Source organism: Poromitra crassiceps, assembly GCF_964638095.1.
Source record: "Poromitra crassiceps genome assembly, chromosome: 7".
Lineage (NCBI taxonomy): Eukaryota > Metazoa > Chordata > Actinopteri > Beryciformes > Melamphaidae > Poromitra > Poromitra crassiceps.
The window spans coordinates 16,692,123-16,709,741 of NC_139628.1; the positions used below are offsets into that span (position 1 = coordinate 16,692,123).

General features: G+C 42.8%; 1 protein-coding gene across 1 annotated transcript in view; it reads left to right on the forward strand.

Annotated features, from left to right (window-relative positions):
- Nucleotides 1–14,111, forward strand: part of LOC310779443 (uncharacterized protein) — a gene marked incomplete at its 3' end in the record, with an annotated part of 44,738 nt that extends 30,627 nt beyond the window's left edge. The window contains exons 6-10 of the mRNA XM_083639976.1: nt 4,861–5,109; nt 6,021–6,167; nt 6,476–6,616; nt 11,008–11,100; nt 14,083–14,111. Of these exons, the coding sequence (XP_083496102.1) occupies nt 4,861–5,109; nt 6,021–6,167; nt 6,476–6,616; nt 11,008–11,100; nt 14,083–14,111 (659 nt within the window). The remainder of the gene's footprint in view (nt 1–4,860; nt 5,110–6,020; nt 6,168–6,475; nt 6,617–11,007; nt 11,101–14,082) is intronic.
- Between the last annotated feature and the right edge of the window lie 3,508 nt (nt 14,112–17,619).

Genomic DNA, 17,619 nt, shown 5'->3' on the forward strand with positions numbered 1-17,619 from the left:
GTCACAGATTTCCACAGATAAAATACCTCATGAATAACCACCAAGATTCATAGCATTATGTAATAAAAAGATTTAATAAATCACAATATCAATTGACATTAACATAATGATTAAAATATCAGTTCATCACATTTACTTTTATGACTAATACTCTACCACATCTATAGCTAATACCTAATGTGAACAAACATTATCAATTGTGTGTGTGTGTGTGTGTGTGTGTGTGTGTGTGTGTGTGTGTGTGTGTGTGCTTTAAGTCTGCCTGGCTGGCAGGCCTGGGTGTGTGGGTATGTGAGTATGTGGGTGTTAATTAGCACTTGTGTGTGTGTGTGTGTGTGAGAGAGAGAGGAGGAGGTAGGAGAGAAGGTGGAGTGGCTCGTTCTGGCTGTCTCTGTGATGTAATCACAGGATTGGCTGAGAGGCGGGCTGATCGTGTGTAGACCGCCTCCTTTTCAAAATGGCGGTTTTGCCAAAGTTGAGGAAGGATTGACTCGGTCAGACAGAGGTGGCTGGGGGGCGGTCTGGAACCGCCTCCTTTTCAAAATGGCGGTTCTGCCGAATTTAGGAAGGGATCACTCTGCCTGCCTAGCCTGGGTCACTCTGTGTGAGTGACTAATCAAACTCTCTAATTCAGCTTAACTGTATTTTTGCGGGTAGACATCCTGAACACCTCCAGACCGTTCCAAGCCTAGCCCTTTCGGTTGAACGGGCTCAGCTGGGAAGCCGAGAGAGTGGGAGGGGGAGAGAGGGAGAGGGAGAGAGGAGAGTGGCCCACTGGTGGCCGCTAAGTTCGTGCTGAACTTGGCGCTCACCTTCAGGCGTCTATATCATTCAACAGTGTGCGAAACATTGTACATCAACATACAGGATACTGTAATCAACACATACAGGGTAATGCATTTTAACCTTAACTGCCCAGAACCATTAAACCATAAACTCTCACGTGTGTTCCACTCTGTGGAGCGGGATCCTGTTGGTTGGGGAGAGTTGTCCTACGCGCAGTAGGGAGGATGGCTTTGGGTTGTGGGAGCGATGGTCTGCAGCGCGGTTCACCCTGGCCTGGAAAAGCGGGCAGCGGACGTCTGCTGGGGGTGCAGATGATGCCGGGCGTTGACGTGCAGTCTCTCTGCTCGTTGAGTCGAGGGTCGTGCTGTGCTCTGTGGTCCTTCTTTGTGGCTGGTTGCAGGCCACGGTCTGTCTTGGGCGTCTTTCGTCTGCAGCAGTTGGTTGGGTCTGCTGCGGTGTGGCTCTTCTGCTTCTTCTGCTCCTCTTGGTCTGCTGAGCGGTCTGCTCGCGGTACGGTCTTGTTGTCGGCTTTTGCGGTCCAGCTGGGCTTCTCTGGGCAAGGAGAGCGGCTGGTCTAGTTTGAAAGCACAGGAAGGGCTTTTCCGTGCGACTTATAACACTAAACCGACTTAAATTAACTGAGATTAAGTATAACTATCTCAGTGTAAGCATGCTATGTCTCGTGGGACTTACGGCTTTGGTAGGCGATCCCTGGGCCTGCTGCGCGGTTCACCCTGGCCTCTGGTGGCTGTGGTCAGGCCTGGTTAGGCCTTTGTTCAGGGGGTGCAGCGAGCGGGGGAGGGGAGCCGGCTTCTCTGGCCCCTCCAACCCCTGGTTCAAGCTTAGTTGAGACTCTTACTGTAGACTGTAAGTTAAAACTGCTTTCGACCAGTTTTGTTACTGGTCCCATATTAAAATGAGCATGCATGGTGGGCCAATCACATCGTTCGGTGAGTTGGGCTATGCCCATTCTGTAACGTGAGGCAAGGGAAAAGGGGGTTTTATGGCTGGATTACCCTTAGAGATAAAACAATGGCAACTTCTTTGAGGCTTGGCCCCCAGCTGTGCTGGTATCTGTCGGGTGTGACCCAGCCATTTGGTCCTCTCTGTCTTCCCCCGAATGTGAGGCCAAATCTAAACACAGGCAATACACTCAAATGTCCCACATTCAAACATATAAGTAATACAGTACAGTCCATAATGTGTCAATCACAACACCCTCATGAAAACCTTCAAAAAGGCTTGGCTGTAGAGACTTACCACATCCATCAGCCTCAAGAGAAGCTGCATTTCATTTCATTCCCGTCATTCCAGCCATTTAGTTGCCTGAAATCACTTGATCGCCAAAATCGCAATCAATTGATTTATTGATTTATTCAAGTGTCATGCACTCCACGTGCCCAACCCCTCATTGGTTTACAAGACGCATAAAATACAACAATAAAACATTGGTACTGGTAATGGTACATTTAAAATAACACGTAAGTCGCAAGTCAGCATACTGCTCAACAATACAGATCAATACATCACTTTCTAAACAAAAATGTCTGTCTTTGCTCCCACGCCTGACAAATAAAATTTGCTGTGAGGAAGGTTCCTTTTTTAAAACACAACTTAGGTTTCTCATAATCGTCCAACTCAAAAAAAGTCAACATAAATAGAGGACATTTTACTAAAGAGTACGTCCCTTGCGTCGTCATAAGCTGTACAATAGAACAAGAAATGAATCTCGTTTTCAATTTCACACAATTCATATAGTAAACAAGAGTCTATCTTCTTCAGGGGTGGCATTAACACATTCACTGCCAGCCGTTTTTTCAATACTGTACGTAGGTTCTGCCAAGGTTTTTTTTTGAGGATTCTGGCTCATCTTTCAAGAGCCGAGGATTCTTTTCTGCTAAGATTTTGTGAACACAAATGATCTCAAAAGAACTAATAGAATGTGTGCTTTCTCTGTCTAAAAGAGTTAGTTTGTAGAGTTAGTAGTTATGTAGGCATTAGCAGTAGAATACAGCATGGTTTCAGCGTCTGAAAATTTATTCTGAGATAAATAGCTTTTTGTGAAATTCGATAGAACAGTCACTTTAACCATTCATTTTTGGCATCAGTAAGACGTCAGACATCTAAACAATAGTTTTGAACAGTAATTTCCTGCATAACAGCAGGAAACCCCCCTCTCTTTCAAACTCCTCCCTCCGTGTGTGTTCTCCTCCTGCCTCCCTGGCTCTGCAGCGGGCGTGTCACAAGCGAGTTGCTGCTGCTGCTGCTCCTGTCTGCTGGCGGCCGCTCTTTGGGCAAGTCTGGATGGGCTCGCTCGTTTCTTGGGGTTTCGGTTGAGAGCTTTGATGAAGCTTTTGCGATTCTGGTCTTATTTATGCTGCGTGTTTCAAAGTGTGTTGCACCCATAATCTATTATGCAAATTTGCAATCCCCCACCGCCAGCAACCAGCGCGAAAACGAAAGCGTTTTCGCCAATCCATTTTACAGTATGAGAATGGTTTCATCGCGCGTTCCCCTGCAGTTTTGGCTCTGCTTTTTCTAGTCTGGAGAGCACTGTCGCCACTTAGTGGGTCGGTGGAATGGGTTGTACACGTTCGGTGGCTCCAATATTTTTATAGGAGACGTGGGGGGCGTTGATCCACGTCCCACCGTCAAATTTTTTTTTTTTTTTTTTTGATGTATCAACACGTCATTGGCAGTCAACCGTTGGATTTTTTTTGACGTATCAAGACGTCATTGGCAGTGAACGTGTTAATTGCCTTCTATAAATGACGGTGAGGTGCTACAAGTTCAACAATGAGAGCCAGTTGGAAAAGCCTGAGTTGTTTTGTGTAAGAATTGTTTTGTGTGTAATTGCCCTTTAGTAAAAATTGTATAACCTACATCTAAAGGTAGCCTGTCTTTGTACGATATACTCTCCCTTTTTCTCTCCAGTGATGAATGTGTCGATGCTGTTGGTTGTGCAAGTTGAGCACGGTTATTCTGCTCAGCAAGGTGGTAAGTACGTAGCAATTAGTTACCAAATGCCTAAACATACATTTAGAATTATACATCCCTTCCCTCCATTCCCAAGCAATTGTAAACCTCTATTCCTGTTTCACAATCGCTATAATACTTACCTTTTGAGTCAGGTTTTGTGTTTTGTGAAGAGTTCAGTTCTAAAGGGGCCAAGGGTCAATACATGTAAAGGAATACATTTATTTATAGACATGCCCACTTTATGCTAATCCCATGCAGTTTTGTGCAAAACACCATGCCGTTTTTATTTGCATGCAGTATAAATGTGTTATTGTTGCATATTCTATTTGAATATGTCTGCATACTGGGGTCCCTAAACGCTCTTGGGATTGTATAAATTGGGTACGACTGGAAAGCTGAGACTCGTGGATTCAATGAGCCCAATTGTAACCATGTGTGATGATGTTAGTCCCATAGTAGCCGCTTCATTGCAGTGAGACCATTTTTCAAAAATGTACCTCACTGTATAAAATGAGCTATTGTGACCTCTAGCATAATCACAGCCTCATGACACTTTACATCCACAAACTAGAGACATAGAGCATTCACAAAAGAGCATCACCAATTTAAACATGTTTAAAAAGCATGTAGGCAAAAACAAATCTGAAATTTGGGTCACGACTTAATGACTAAGGGAAAATGTGGGTTGTGAGGCTAGACCCGTTGAGTTCTCTCTAGAACAGTGGTCCCCAACCACCGGGCCGCGGATCGGTACCGGGCCGCAACGCATTTGGTATCGGGCCGCGAGCCCGGTCCATTTTTCTTTTTTCTTTTCTTTTTTTACAAACATTTTTTTACAAACTTCCAAAATAAATAAACGTCAACTTGAAACTATGTTTCAACTACCACACAGCCTATACTATTATAGCCTATGATTTTTTTTGTTTTTTTTTATTATTAAAATTGACCACCGGTCCGCAACTTTTTTTTCCGTCTATCTACTGGTCCTTGGCACAAAAAAGGTTGGGAACCCCCTGCTCTAGAGTATATAAGTTTGTTATGTATTTCAAATTTCTTAATTTATTGTCTCTCTTTCTCTCTGTTTCTCTGTCTCAGATCCTCGTATTGTTCCTGACAGACTGCAGCACTTTGAATACACGACTGTCTCTTTTAAGTGTGAGGTGTCTGATGGCTCGACTGGATGGAGAGTTATGAGCAAGACTGAGGGAGAGATTAAGGAATGTCGCAACCAGAAGACAAAAGGGTCCTGCACTGTTGATGGCTTATTTACAACAGACAGTGGACAATACTGGTGTGAGACTGGACAGGGAAACAGAAGCTACACTGTCAACATCACTGTCACTGGTATATGCTTATTATGATAAATTATGAAATTAATAAAAAAAAAAAGACTATACCATTTTGGAGGGGGTGGACATCGTGAAGTCCATCATTCACTATCTCCAAAATAGTTTGACCATCTTGTAAGGGCGTCTGGGTAGTGCAGCAGTAGATTCCCTGTATGCCTACCCATGAGGGTCGCAGGTTCAAGTCCCCGTGTTACCTCCGGGCGTCCATACAGGCACAATTGCCCGTGTCTGTGGGTGGGAAGCAGAATTAAGTACTGGTCGCTGCACTAGTGATTCCTCTGTTTGGAGGGAGGGGAACTGGGGGGAATAGCATGATCTTCCCATGTGCTACGTCCTGCCGGTGAAACTCCTCGCTGTCAGGTGAAAAGAAGCGGCTGATGACTGCACATGTATCGAAAGAAGCATGTGCTAGTCTACAACTCTCCCCAGATCGGCAGAGGGGGTGGAGCAACGACGATTGGCCAAATTGGAAGGGGGGGGGGAGGAGGTATAGCGTCTGGAATGGAAAAAAAATAATTTAGTCAAGCAAGGATTTGAATTACCTATAGCCTACACTCTAGGTACTACAGTATATACAGTACTTTGTAAACTGTTGTATGCTGCTGTCTAAACAGGTTGCACTTGTAATGAGACCTCTGTCTCAATGTGATTTATCTGTTTAAATAAAGGCTAAATAAAAATACAAAAATTAAAAATTGCACCACAACTTGTATCCCGAATACATGATTGATAACTTATTTTATGTTGTGTGAAGTATTGTGTCTAAAACAAACTCATAAAATACATTTTCATCAATCGTATGTTGTCTAGCTGGGTCTGTGATCCTGGAGAGTCCTGTCCTTCCTGTGATGGAGGGAGATGCTGTGACTCTTTACTGTACACCCACAACTCCCTCCAACCTCTCAGCTGATTTCTATAAAGACGGCCTCCTCATCAGGACCAGCTCTGCATCAGAGATGACCATCGACAGCGTTTCTAAATCTGCCGAGGGCCTCTACAAGTGTAACATCTCTGGTGTTGGAGAATCACCAGAGAGCTGGCTGGCTGTGAGAGGTGAGACAACAGTGTTTCCAGACAAAATGAAGACCATACTCTGCTTTTTTTTTGCATGGCCATGTTTCACATAGATGAAAGATGCTATGGCGTACCACCTTTGTGTCCAGCACTATATCCTTCCATCAATCCTATGCCAATTATTTGTTGTTGCACTTCTTCAACTTTATCCAAAAGGTCCTTATGACCAAGCCCACAGCAATGGGTTTACGCCCAAAAATGGGTCAATATCATGGTGGGTGGGGGAAGGGGGGGGATTTTAATACAATCTATAATAAGTTGCATGTATCCTATCATTTTGTCTGCAGTCTCTCCAGTGCTTCGCAAAAAGACCCATCCTTCCGCCCATCGCTCCCCTCGGCTCCTGGTCCTGATGTTGACCGTTTTCATCATTTTCTTGGTGGGTCTGGTGCTGACGGGGGCACTACTGCACCGTGTGAAAAACAGAGGTACCGAAAAATAACTACCTGCTATAATGACCCAAAAAAAGGCAGGACCTGAGTCAGGCATACACACACAACGTACTGTATATTGAAAGCATCAAATGTGTTTATGTCATTGAGGTATCGTGACACAAAAACAAAATGTTTGTTAATTCAGAGTTGTTGTTTTTTGGGTGTGTTTGAAAAAGCTGAGCGGTGTAGCTCATTCATATCATGCAGTCTGTGTTGTCACTAAACATGGGAAAGAGGAGACAGGATGACACAAAACAATTAACCCCAATTCAGTCAGGACCACTTTAGTCAAAACACAACACCACTTTAGATCAATTTAAAGCTTTTATTTGCATAAGTTAAATTTGGCGGTATGGCTCTGTTCTGGAGGCTCCCTGCCCTTCCACGCAGCAAGCATGGAAAGCCTAAGGCAGGGAGAGCAGCAGCAGCAGATTCTGGGAGCTCCTTGCCCTTCCACAGATATGTGGAATATAGCCTTAAGGCAAGGAGCAGCAAAAGACCCCCAGGTACAGGACAGAGCAAGCAACAATGACAACAGAAATGACGTTGTTTAAGTCAGATATAGCATAACGGGAGGAGCTGGGGAGGAGGTGGGTTGCAAACAGGCTTGCAGAGGAAGCAGCAATGACAGGCAGAGTAAAGCAGGTTTAAATAGGGCGCCCCTGTTTGAGTTGAGCCAATGGCATCAGCTGAGCCGATGTGGGCTGGGTTTGAGATCAGCTCCTAATCAGCTGTGGGCTGGGTTTAAGCTGGGCTTGACATCCGTGGCCTGACTGAACTACCGCCTTGCTCAATTTACATGCTCAATTTATTGCTGCAAAATGTCTTAATTAGTATCTTGTTTTATTTTAATGGGCATAAAGTAATGTGACAACAATATTGCAACAGTGTGGATAGAACATGCCTCTTCCTCGGTATTTCCACAACTCTAAACTAGCTAATAAAAAGGAGGGGGCATAACAGAGTGGGCACAGGTCAGAAAGTGAGTTTTGAAAGCCAGAGATCTCTAGCCTGCTAACCAGCCCCAATGAATCGTTCATTAGGGTCTGGATGCACGCCTTTCCACCACTGATTCGGTGACGTATTTTTCAGCCCCAACTGATTGGTTGCTGTCTGTGTCAATCATCAAACTACTTCGATGATTCTGCGCCAAAGAACTTAAATTGATAAGAACTGAAGGTAATACCTTGTTCCACCGATTATCCCACTGCAGCCCAATGATGACAGCAGTGCCGTTCTCTCTGTTTGTCTGTTCTCTCTCTGTTAACTCTTTGTCTGGTCCAGAGCTGAAAGACCGGAAACAGCCACCACGACAAGAAAGAAAAGAGAAAAGAAAAAAAGTTAGAGCCACAATATAGTTATAAATATCAACAACTAGCCAACAGATATCAAAGCTGGTGGGCTTTATGGAAAGAATGTGACTCGAACTGGTTGACAGTTATATCAAACTAGTCATTCAGTGGCGTTTTACTGCCACATAACTAATGTGCTAACAGCTACCTAGCCTAAGTTAACCAACTCCAGTTCTTTTGCCAGTGCCTTGGTCAGGGGCACTGACAGGAGTATTAACCCTAACATACATGTCTTTGATGGTGGAAGGAAACCGGAGCACCCGGAGAAAACCCACACAAACACGGGGAGAACATGCAAACTCCACACAGAAAGGACCTGGGATGGACCGGGGTTCGGACCCGGGACCTCCTTGCTGTGAGGCAACAGTGCTAACCACTGAGCCACCATGCCGTCCGCCTAGCTATACAGGCGTGTTGTTGCAGCACTCTGTAATGCGTTATCTGTAACGTTAGATTAATTATTAATAAGATCCCACCACCTACATCGACCAGCCAATCAGGTGTCCCGGACAGTATGTCCTGAATAAACCCAGTGAATGGGCGGGGCTCCAGAGCCATATGAATAGTGATGACAAGTGCGATTCATATGGGGCTGATACCAGGCTAAGAGATCTCAGCACCTGTCTAAGAAGTCGTGAGTTATTGGTGCTGATAAAGAACCGTATCAATCCAAAGACTGTATTCTGATCTGTTTGTGGTATGGGACAGTAAGAACCTGTATCTTTATTCCACTGCGCTTCTGTGGCAGCAACTCCTTGGTTGAAGGGGTTGGAAATAAGGTTATCACGCAATTACAATACATCAGGCAACATTAAAGGACAAGTCCAGTGTTTACTGTTTACTGTAATATTACATGTGTTATTTATTGGAGAAGCATTATGTGATCTTTATCAAGAAACATAAACTGCTATGTATCAAGGTCAACAGCTTGAAAAAAAAGAGGAAATGACGTGTTGTCCTCCCTGCACGTTTTCGCTTGCAGCAGCGGTCGTGAGAGGACATCACTTTGGTATCACAGGCAGAACAGGATGAGAACCACTGAGCTACTGAACTGACGTTTGAAGTGTTTTTATAAAAGGTCTGTTTGGCAGACGGAGGTGGACTGAGTTTCATTTCAGACGCTTGTGATAATTTGAGCTTCTCTGACAGAAACCACACGAGGAAACCACAGACACAAAAAGCTAGAAGGGCCTCTGTCTGCGCTGTGTGAAAATGAAGAAGACTTGATATAGATTCTATATGGGCGTCTTACACTACAATAGGTGCTGCAGTTTGATAGAGTAACTTATAGGAGCATTACGTCTTGAGGTGTCATACGGATTTAAAACAAAATGGTGGAAATGAGTTGTGACATTCACATGTTGAGTATTATATCTGTCTCACTCACCCTTCTGTCTATTGGTGTCTCACTCAGTCACTCCCCTGTTTCTGCTGAGTATGAACTATTGACTAAACATTGTGATGTTGAATAGGTGCTGATGCAATGACCTTCTCCAACATTGAAAACCTGTGTGAGTACAGTGCCAAAATGAAACCTGAGATTATCTATATCTATATATATATATATATATATATATATATATATATATATCTATATATATATATATATATCTATATCTATATCTATCTATATATATATATATATATATATATACATATATATATATAATTTACCATCATGATGTTATCACATATCTTAAGATGCTTTCTAACTGCCTGAAAACTGTCTACCGAAGACCCTGATTCTACATAGACAGTGCATCCAGTGTTGCAGTCTAGAAGAGAGACTTTCATGGGTCTTCCAGCTGAGTGTGTTATCAATATGAAATGCATATCATTGCTCATTTACTGAAAACATTGACCACTCGTGAGATAATTCCACATGATGCTTCATCTGCTTCAAGACCTTTCTTGACATTTCAGTATCAGTAAGTTGTTGGAAGTATTTTGAAATAGTCAGATCAGAACACGTATAACCATAATCGTGATTTGATTTAGGAAAAATCTTGAAGTAAATTGATGTGCGTTGGAAGCGAGTGAAATGATCTCATGATTATTTTTCACGTTTAAAGAAAGAAAATGTTAACCTAAACAAAATGTGAATTACTTTTGTAAAGAAGTATTGTATTTGTAAAGAAGGGTATCTTTTTTAATGTAACTAGTACAGGTTGACAGAGAGTTTTCTTTGATGTTTCAGTCTCTGGAGAGGCCGGTGTAGCAAATACAACCATGGCGACGTATGCTGCCGTCACATATCACAGGAAGGCGAGAGGTACGTTGTTATTATTTGTATTTATTTGTACTTTACATGGACGTGATGTGGAGTATAAGGCCACAACAAGTAATATTACATGTGTTATTTATTGGAGAAGCATTATGTGATCTTTATCAAGAAACATAAACTGCTATGTATCAAGGTCAACAGCTTGAAGAAGAAGAGGAAATGACGTGTTGTCCTCCCTGCACGTTTTCACTTGCAGCAGCGGTCGTGAATAGACATCACTTTGGTGTCAGAGGCAGAACAGGATGAGAACCACTGAGCTACTGAACTGACGTTTGAAGTGTTTTTATAAAAGGTCTGTTTGGCAGACGGAGGTGGACTGAATTTCATTTCAGACCTTCTCTTCTCTGACAGAAACCACACGAGGAAACCACAGACACAAGGGCCTCTGTCTGCGCTGTGTGAAAATGAAGAAGACTAGATATAGATTCTATATGGGCGTCTTACACTACAATAGGTGATGCAGTTTGATAGAGTAACTTATAGGAGCATTACGTCTTGAGGTGTCATACGGATTTAAAACAGAATGACCACCATGGTCACCAAAACTCTGTCCAATAACCCAGCTGTTTGTGAGTCATGTGACTTTTGTTTACAAGCTCTGGTTCACATTAGGCAGTGTGAATATAAAGGAGCCAAATTCAAAATCCAACAAAGTCAACTTTCCCACTGGCTCGGACCAAAGAAAACAAAAGTGTACCGTATCGGTTGGTATGTGTGATCAAACCTTGATTGTGACGATGGTGGAGCAGCATCTAGTGACAGACATGGCTCTCTAAGCAGACCCAGGAGTGCCCAGCAGCGCCACCGCGAGGCCGACTCCCTCACCAAGAAACAACCCACTGGTAACAGAGGACTCTATCTATTCTACTGTGCAGTAGGTGAGACTGAGGGTCATACTGACCTTGATCATTCTATCATAAAAAAATAACTATGTTATAAACAATTACTCAAAATGTTTGAGCTTCACTGTCTTGGTATCAATCATCAATTGAAATGTTGCCTTTTTCCCTCTTTTTTTATCCACCTTATTTCTAGATGCCATGATGCTTTACGTGAAATATGGGTGCTTCTTCCGGTGTAATCCTCCCAGCCCCTCCCCCCCTCCTCCCGTTACATTGCTGACAGACACATCATACTGTAGCCCGTAGATCTCTGTGAAGTGAGCAACAATCTCTCACAGTTTGACTTCCGGTTTAAAGATTTTAACCCTAAACCCCCGTAGCGCGTCCAGCTTGGCAAAAATCTTGTCGATAAATATCCAGAGTTGTTCAAAGATCAGATGTGATAGATAAAATTATTACATTCCCTCAAATAAGTCGTCAAACAAGTGTATTTATTGTGACAAGCAACTGTTTTTTTTCCCAGCGTCGGTTTTAACAAGGAAATGCGCAAGCTGCAACAATCCGTCACGTTCTAAACCGGACCTTGCGCCCATAATTATTTTACGGGACATTCAAAAATAAGGTGGATAAGGTTAAAGAAAATGATTAAAGCAAGTTGAGTTTGATTGGAAAAGTGAATTTATCTTGCCACACTAATTTGTATGACTTGCCACCATCTTGACAACTTGTATCCTGTGTGTGTGTGTGCGTGTGCGTGTGCGTGTGCGTGTGCGCGTGTGCGTGTGTGTGTGTGTTTTGCAGGCTACCGAAGGATGACACCTGACGGGAGTTTAAAGTTGTGCTTTGCCAGGCTGGAAGTAACAAATCACACTCAGTGTTGTTGTTACAAATTGCATAGCCTTTATGTGACCTTGTACTTTTTTTGAAATTTTAAGTCAATAATGTTACCTTTACTTTGTATGCTTTGATTTTTTCCAAACATTTTAAAGCTAATCAATTAGACTAGAGTAAGTATACATCAAACCTGCATGCAGGCTTTGTGAGGATAATGCTGTAAGTTAAATTAATACCAAATAGCAAATCACATTAATAACATGAAATGCTCATGATCATTTCTCAATGAGAACATCTTGTACGTAAACATTCTGTACATTCATAGTTAATGACAGTGCACCCCAATGAACTGGAAATGACCTGCTTGCTTCATTGGCTGTATAGGCTGCACATCAAAGTACATGGACTGTTCAAAGGATGAACTTACATGGGTATCATTCGCATCACTAGGCTTCATCTGAGCTTCAAATAACACACTGCATCACATCTATTTTTCAAAGCGTGCTACAGTATTTGTTTGAGAGTGCAGCGACATCAGTTTGAATACCACGTGGTGGTGGTGGTGCATCTTTTAAATAGACACAATGTGGTCAAGAGCAAAGCAGATTGTTCAGTATACTGTCGATGTGTTTGCCTTGAACCAGAACTCTGACACTCTTCTGTTAAAATACTAATCTTCCATTAAACCAACAATGCAATAAAACTCTCAGTTAATAATGTAATAATCCTGTTAACCTGTTAATTTCCCATTAATGCCATAAAGTACCTGGGAGATAAGAGTTGGGTAGTACATGAATGAAAATGCACGAGTAACCAGACACAAAATTGTTAGTGGCTATGGCCTGTATTTAAATACCATTATGGTTAATGGGGATACAAAGTGATTCAGATATTATTATATATATAAATATATTATTATATATTATGTGCAGTTGCCAGCCGCTTCTTTTCACCCAACAGTGGGGAGCTTCAAATGACTCACTCAAATGACCCTCTTCTCACTCTCTCACAACAAGCCTCCTATTTCTCAATGCAAAATTCTCTCTCCAAGATGAAAAAGTATGGGGACCCCTGTATACAGGTTTGGCATTTCTGGATTGAATCTAAGAGGTTCGGTGTTGCAGAAATGCAGGAACTGTGTTTAAAGTTAAACATTCTGGGGGAGGACACCCAGGATCCCCCCACCTATCATGTGCCTATCTTTCCAAGTTTGCCCTTTCATTTATAGCCAGGTGCCCCTGCTTATTCTGTATTGTATTCATTTTCTACCATTCTTTTTCTCAAGTTCTGTATTAAGATATTATTATTCAGGTGGGGAGGGACTGATGATGGGAGTGACTTGGTGAGGAGCATCTAACTTTCTTATCCTGTTTTGAAGAAAAAGACGATGCAGCCTGATGAAGAGCAGTGAGGTTGAAACACGTTGCATTTTGTACCCCGATGTATGTATGAAGATGTGCATTGTTTGTTAAACTGTCTCATTTACACATGTGTTCGTGATTAATTTTTTTTAGAAGTACCCGGAAGCTTTTTTTTTTACTTTATTGAAGAAAAATATGTGTAACATCTGGAGTGTGTTAAAAATGCTAGCCAATAAACACAAAATTAGCAAAAACAAGTCTTATGAAAAATGTGTTGGCATAGCCTAAGCCCTCATTCACACAGGACGCTGAAGCAACGCTCAACCGAAGCTGTACCTACGCTGTACCCACAAGTTTCATTTTGGCATCCTTGTTAACAGGCGGAGCCGTTCACACCATCCCGCACGCGTGCCACACTGACGCCTTGCTGAAGCCACGCTCAGGCCACGCCGAAGCGATCACTCAGGCCTGACGCCGAATTTCAAACCTTGACGCTGAAGCCGTGAGGCATGAAGTCAATGGGAGTTGTGGGCAGGTTCAAGGCGCGAGATTAGGCACTGAGAGGAGCTGAGAGCAAAAGAGAAGGCGTCTTGTGTGAACAAGGCGTACGTTCAGCTGGTGCCTGCTTCAAGCTTCAGTTCTGCTTACGTTCGGCGTCCTGTGTGAATGTAGGCTAAGGCCTGAGAAAAGTAAAGTGGATCAATGTACCACAAGTAATGCTATAATTATGAATAAAAATAAGTTACATGTGACTCCAGGTGAGCTCCTGTTATGTTTTGTCCTGCAGTGTCAGTGCTGTATTGTGTGACTGTCTAATCTGTCAGTAGCAGTTAACCAGCTCAAACTATCTGTCCACATGTTATAATTAGACTATGAATTCAACATGAGACTGATTTCAATATTCTTCCGTATTCCCACATTTAGGCATAGATTTCCCACTAGGCTATATAAGTCTGTGTAGCAGAAAGAGAATTGAAACAAAACACTGGGAGAGCTGACCTGAAGTTCACGCATTAGGAAATTCACTTAATTGGCTTTAATTAGCTTGGGCTTACACCCATGTTGCAGCCGTTAAAAGACAAACAACCATTCACATACCACATACACAAGAATGTTAATACAATAACATACAAAACATGCTAAGGTTCCTAAAGCAGTGCATTAGGCTATAGATAGAGTGGGAGAAACAGATACATCAAACAATAAATAAAAGCAATGATCTGCACAAACAGGTGCCTTCACACAATATCATGATGACATTTTTGATAAATAGCCTGATCAGTGATCATCAATAACGTGGATAAAATTAGCAAGGGGGCGCTCAACTCATTTACATTGTCTGATGTGTTAATGTGTGACTTAGTCATGTGACATCGAGGATTGACTGATTGACTTTAGTGTTACTTTGAAATGAATAAATGTAGAAGCCAGCTTCTCAGACCCATTTTTACAAAGGTATCAAGGATCAACACAATAAAGCTGGAGGGCTTATTTCCATTGTCTTTGGAGGGGGGGTTTACACTGAGCAGCATGTGTTTACTTACAGTACAACACCACTTACAACATCAACAATTACACCAACTGTAACATCACTACCATTAAATACAATTAAACATAAAATACAAAACAATCACAAAATCAGTAAGACACAGAACACAGCTAAACCTTTTAAGAGTCACCTCTAATAAAAAAAAATAGACTGGGCTTGAATCTATTTGCTTTTTTTTTTTTTTTTTTTTTTATCTCAAGGCAAACTGTTGCAGAGGACAGCTTCTGAACCGAACAGGCACACAATCAGTAGACCTCCCTCTAGTGGAGTATGAATGTGTATCCCTGACACAGTTGATATACAGTAGTTCCTGAGATAAGGTACTTCACCAATCTGTACTAGGGACAATTTTTATCTGTTTCACTCTGTCTTCAACCTTAAGGATCTGACATGGAGCTCAACAGTCACATGGCATTCCACATGGCACAAGTGAGTTTCCCATTCATTTTCTCCATAGACCTTATAACGAGTTTTAAGGCTGGAAGCAAGCCAACCCATGAAACGTGAGTGACCATAAAACATTTCACTTGGAGGAAAAACAAAAAATAAAGACGGGCGGGGGGGGAAAACAAAATCGAAATTTCATTTTTTCCAGGATGTTATTTTTTATTTTTGTTCCAACCGAAGTGTTTTATTTGGTCACTCACGATTCAGTAGGTCACGGGTTGGCTTAGTTCCAGCCTTAAAACTCCTTATATAAGGATTTTTCAAATGGAGAAAATGAATGGGAAACTCACTTCCGGGGCAAGAAATGTCACATGACTGTTGAGCTCTATAGAGATCAATAAGCTGCCAATAACTTGTGGTTGGGAATAACAGAAGAAAAGTCACCACTGGCCCATTCAATGATTGTGGGAGATGACATCAGTCACATCACTCGATGATTTGTGGGGCATGACATCATCGGTGGGTATGACATCATCAGTCGGGGGCCATGACTCGACAATGATGACAATGACGTCAGACAAAAAAAGTCAGGTAGAAGAGTTTTTAAAAATAAACAAGGTGCATAACTTGATCGGCCTCATCACTGTCTGTGACATCATCAGTGTTTGATTACATCATCTGTGATATATGACATCAGTGACCTTGACACCAGGCCATGCCATCTACTGTATGATAACACTGTAGGATCATCTGCAATTTATGACATCATTGGTGTATTATGACATGACATCACTGTCTAGAAATGTGGGACACCACCTGGCAACATGACATCATCAGCCTGGCCACTTCATATCACTATACTGTAACAATCAAATAGCAATGACAGTAACTTGGCATAAAGAAAGAGAAGAAGAAAATGTATGACTCACCGATTTTCCATCTCCACACAAAAAAGACAACTGCAACAACATGAAGACAACAGCCAAGACAATGGTGATATAAAGAGCAGAACTGGACCAGAAGGGGAAGAGCTCATCTGAAATGATAAAACACAGAACAGCAACACCTATTAATTCGAATGTTTATTTTTATGGTCCGCTCCGCCCGCGGTCAGTGCGGTTACAACTGCAGCCCGCACATCTCTATAATGAGAATGGTAAAACAAACTGGGCCAGGGAGCCCAGAGAGATTCAGCTCCAGCAGGCAGAGCAAGACTGTTGCGGCTGCCCTGCCATGCCGTGCGGGTGCCTCGGGAAGAGCCTGGTGACGCGAGGTTATTGCCCTGGACACCTTGGTCTCTAGTGATTGGTTAGGGAAGACCAAAGCCCGCCCCCTCATAGAAATGCTCTGAACTCACTGCAATCTCAGACCAGAAGAGGAAATGAGTTGACGATGAAGTCTGAATAGCAGGCTACATCAAATCAGTTAAGTGGACAGACAAGACAAGCTGACCAAGTGCGGCCATACAAGAAATCCTTCACCTTCTTCCTAAATATTGGCAGCGTCTTGCTCAGAATGCATGCAGGAAGAGCATTCCACAGTAGGGCACCAGTAATCCTAAATGTATTTTGACCATGTCCTCCATAACGAGGAATGTCCAATGAGAGTTGGCTAAAGCGAGTTTCGTACATTTGGGTTACTTGAAACAGGTCCGTTAGGTACTTAGGGGCCTTGTCATTGAGCGCTCTGGTTTAATTTGAGTTGGTGTACTCGTTGTTCTATAGGCAGCCAGCCAAGGATCTTAAAGGAGAATTTCGTTTTTTTTTAACCTGGACCCCTCTCCTCACATTAATTATGATCTGACAACTCACCCAATGATCTCCGCAGCGTTTCTGGCCGTCCTACGCATTGTTTTGAGATCAATCCTCTCCAATACAGTCGTAAAATAGAGCTCCGTGGGGGCCAAGTGGCAGCCTGTCTTTCCTGCATCTAAATAGCCAGTTTTATTCCCGTTTTCGCCACATATCGTCATAATCTCATCCCTCAACAACCACCAGACTGATATTTCCCCCCGGGCTGTTGACTGGAGTCTCCCAGGGATCAAATTAGCTCATTCGTGATCTCGGTCACCAAGTCTCGTCAAGTCCCGCGATACTTTCCTGCCGGCTGGCCAACGTATCGTTCCAATTTAGTAGGCTATACTAAAATTGGAACGGTCGCACTTACGAAAATCACCGACCGGGCGTGGCCGCAGCGATACAGCGGGCGCTGGGTGACCGACCAATCTGGCATAATTCGGCGTGCTGACTTAGCATTAAGAAAGAAAACCCCCACAGCGGCTTACGAAAATCACCGACCGGGCGTGGCCGCAGCGATACAGCGGGCACTGGGTGATCGACCAATCCGGCATAATTCCACGCGCTGACTTAGCATTAAGCATACTTGGCA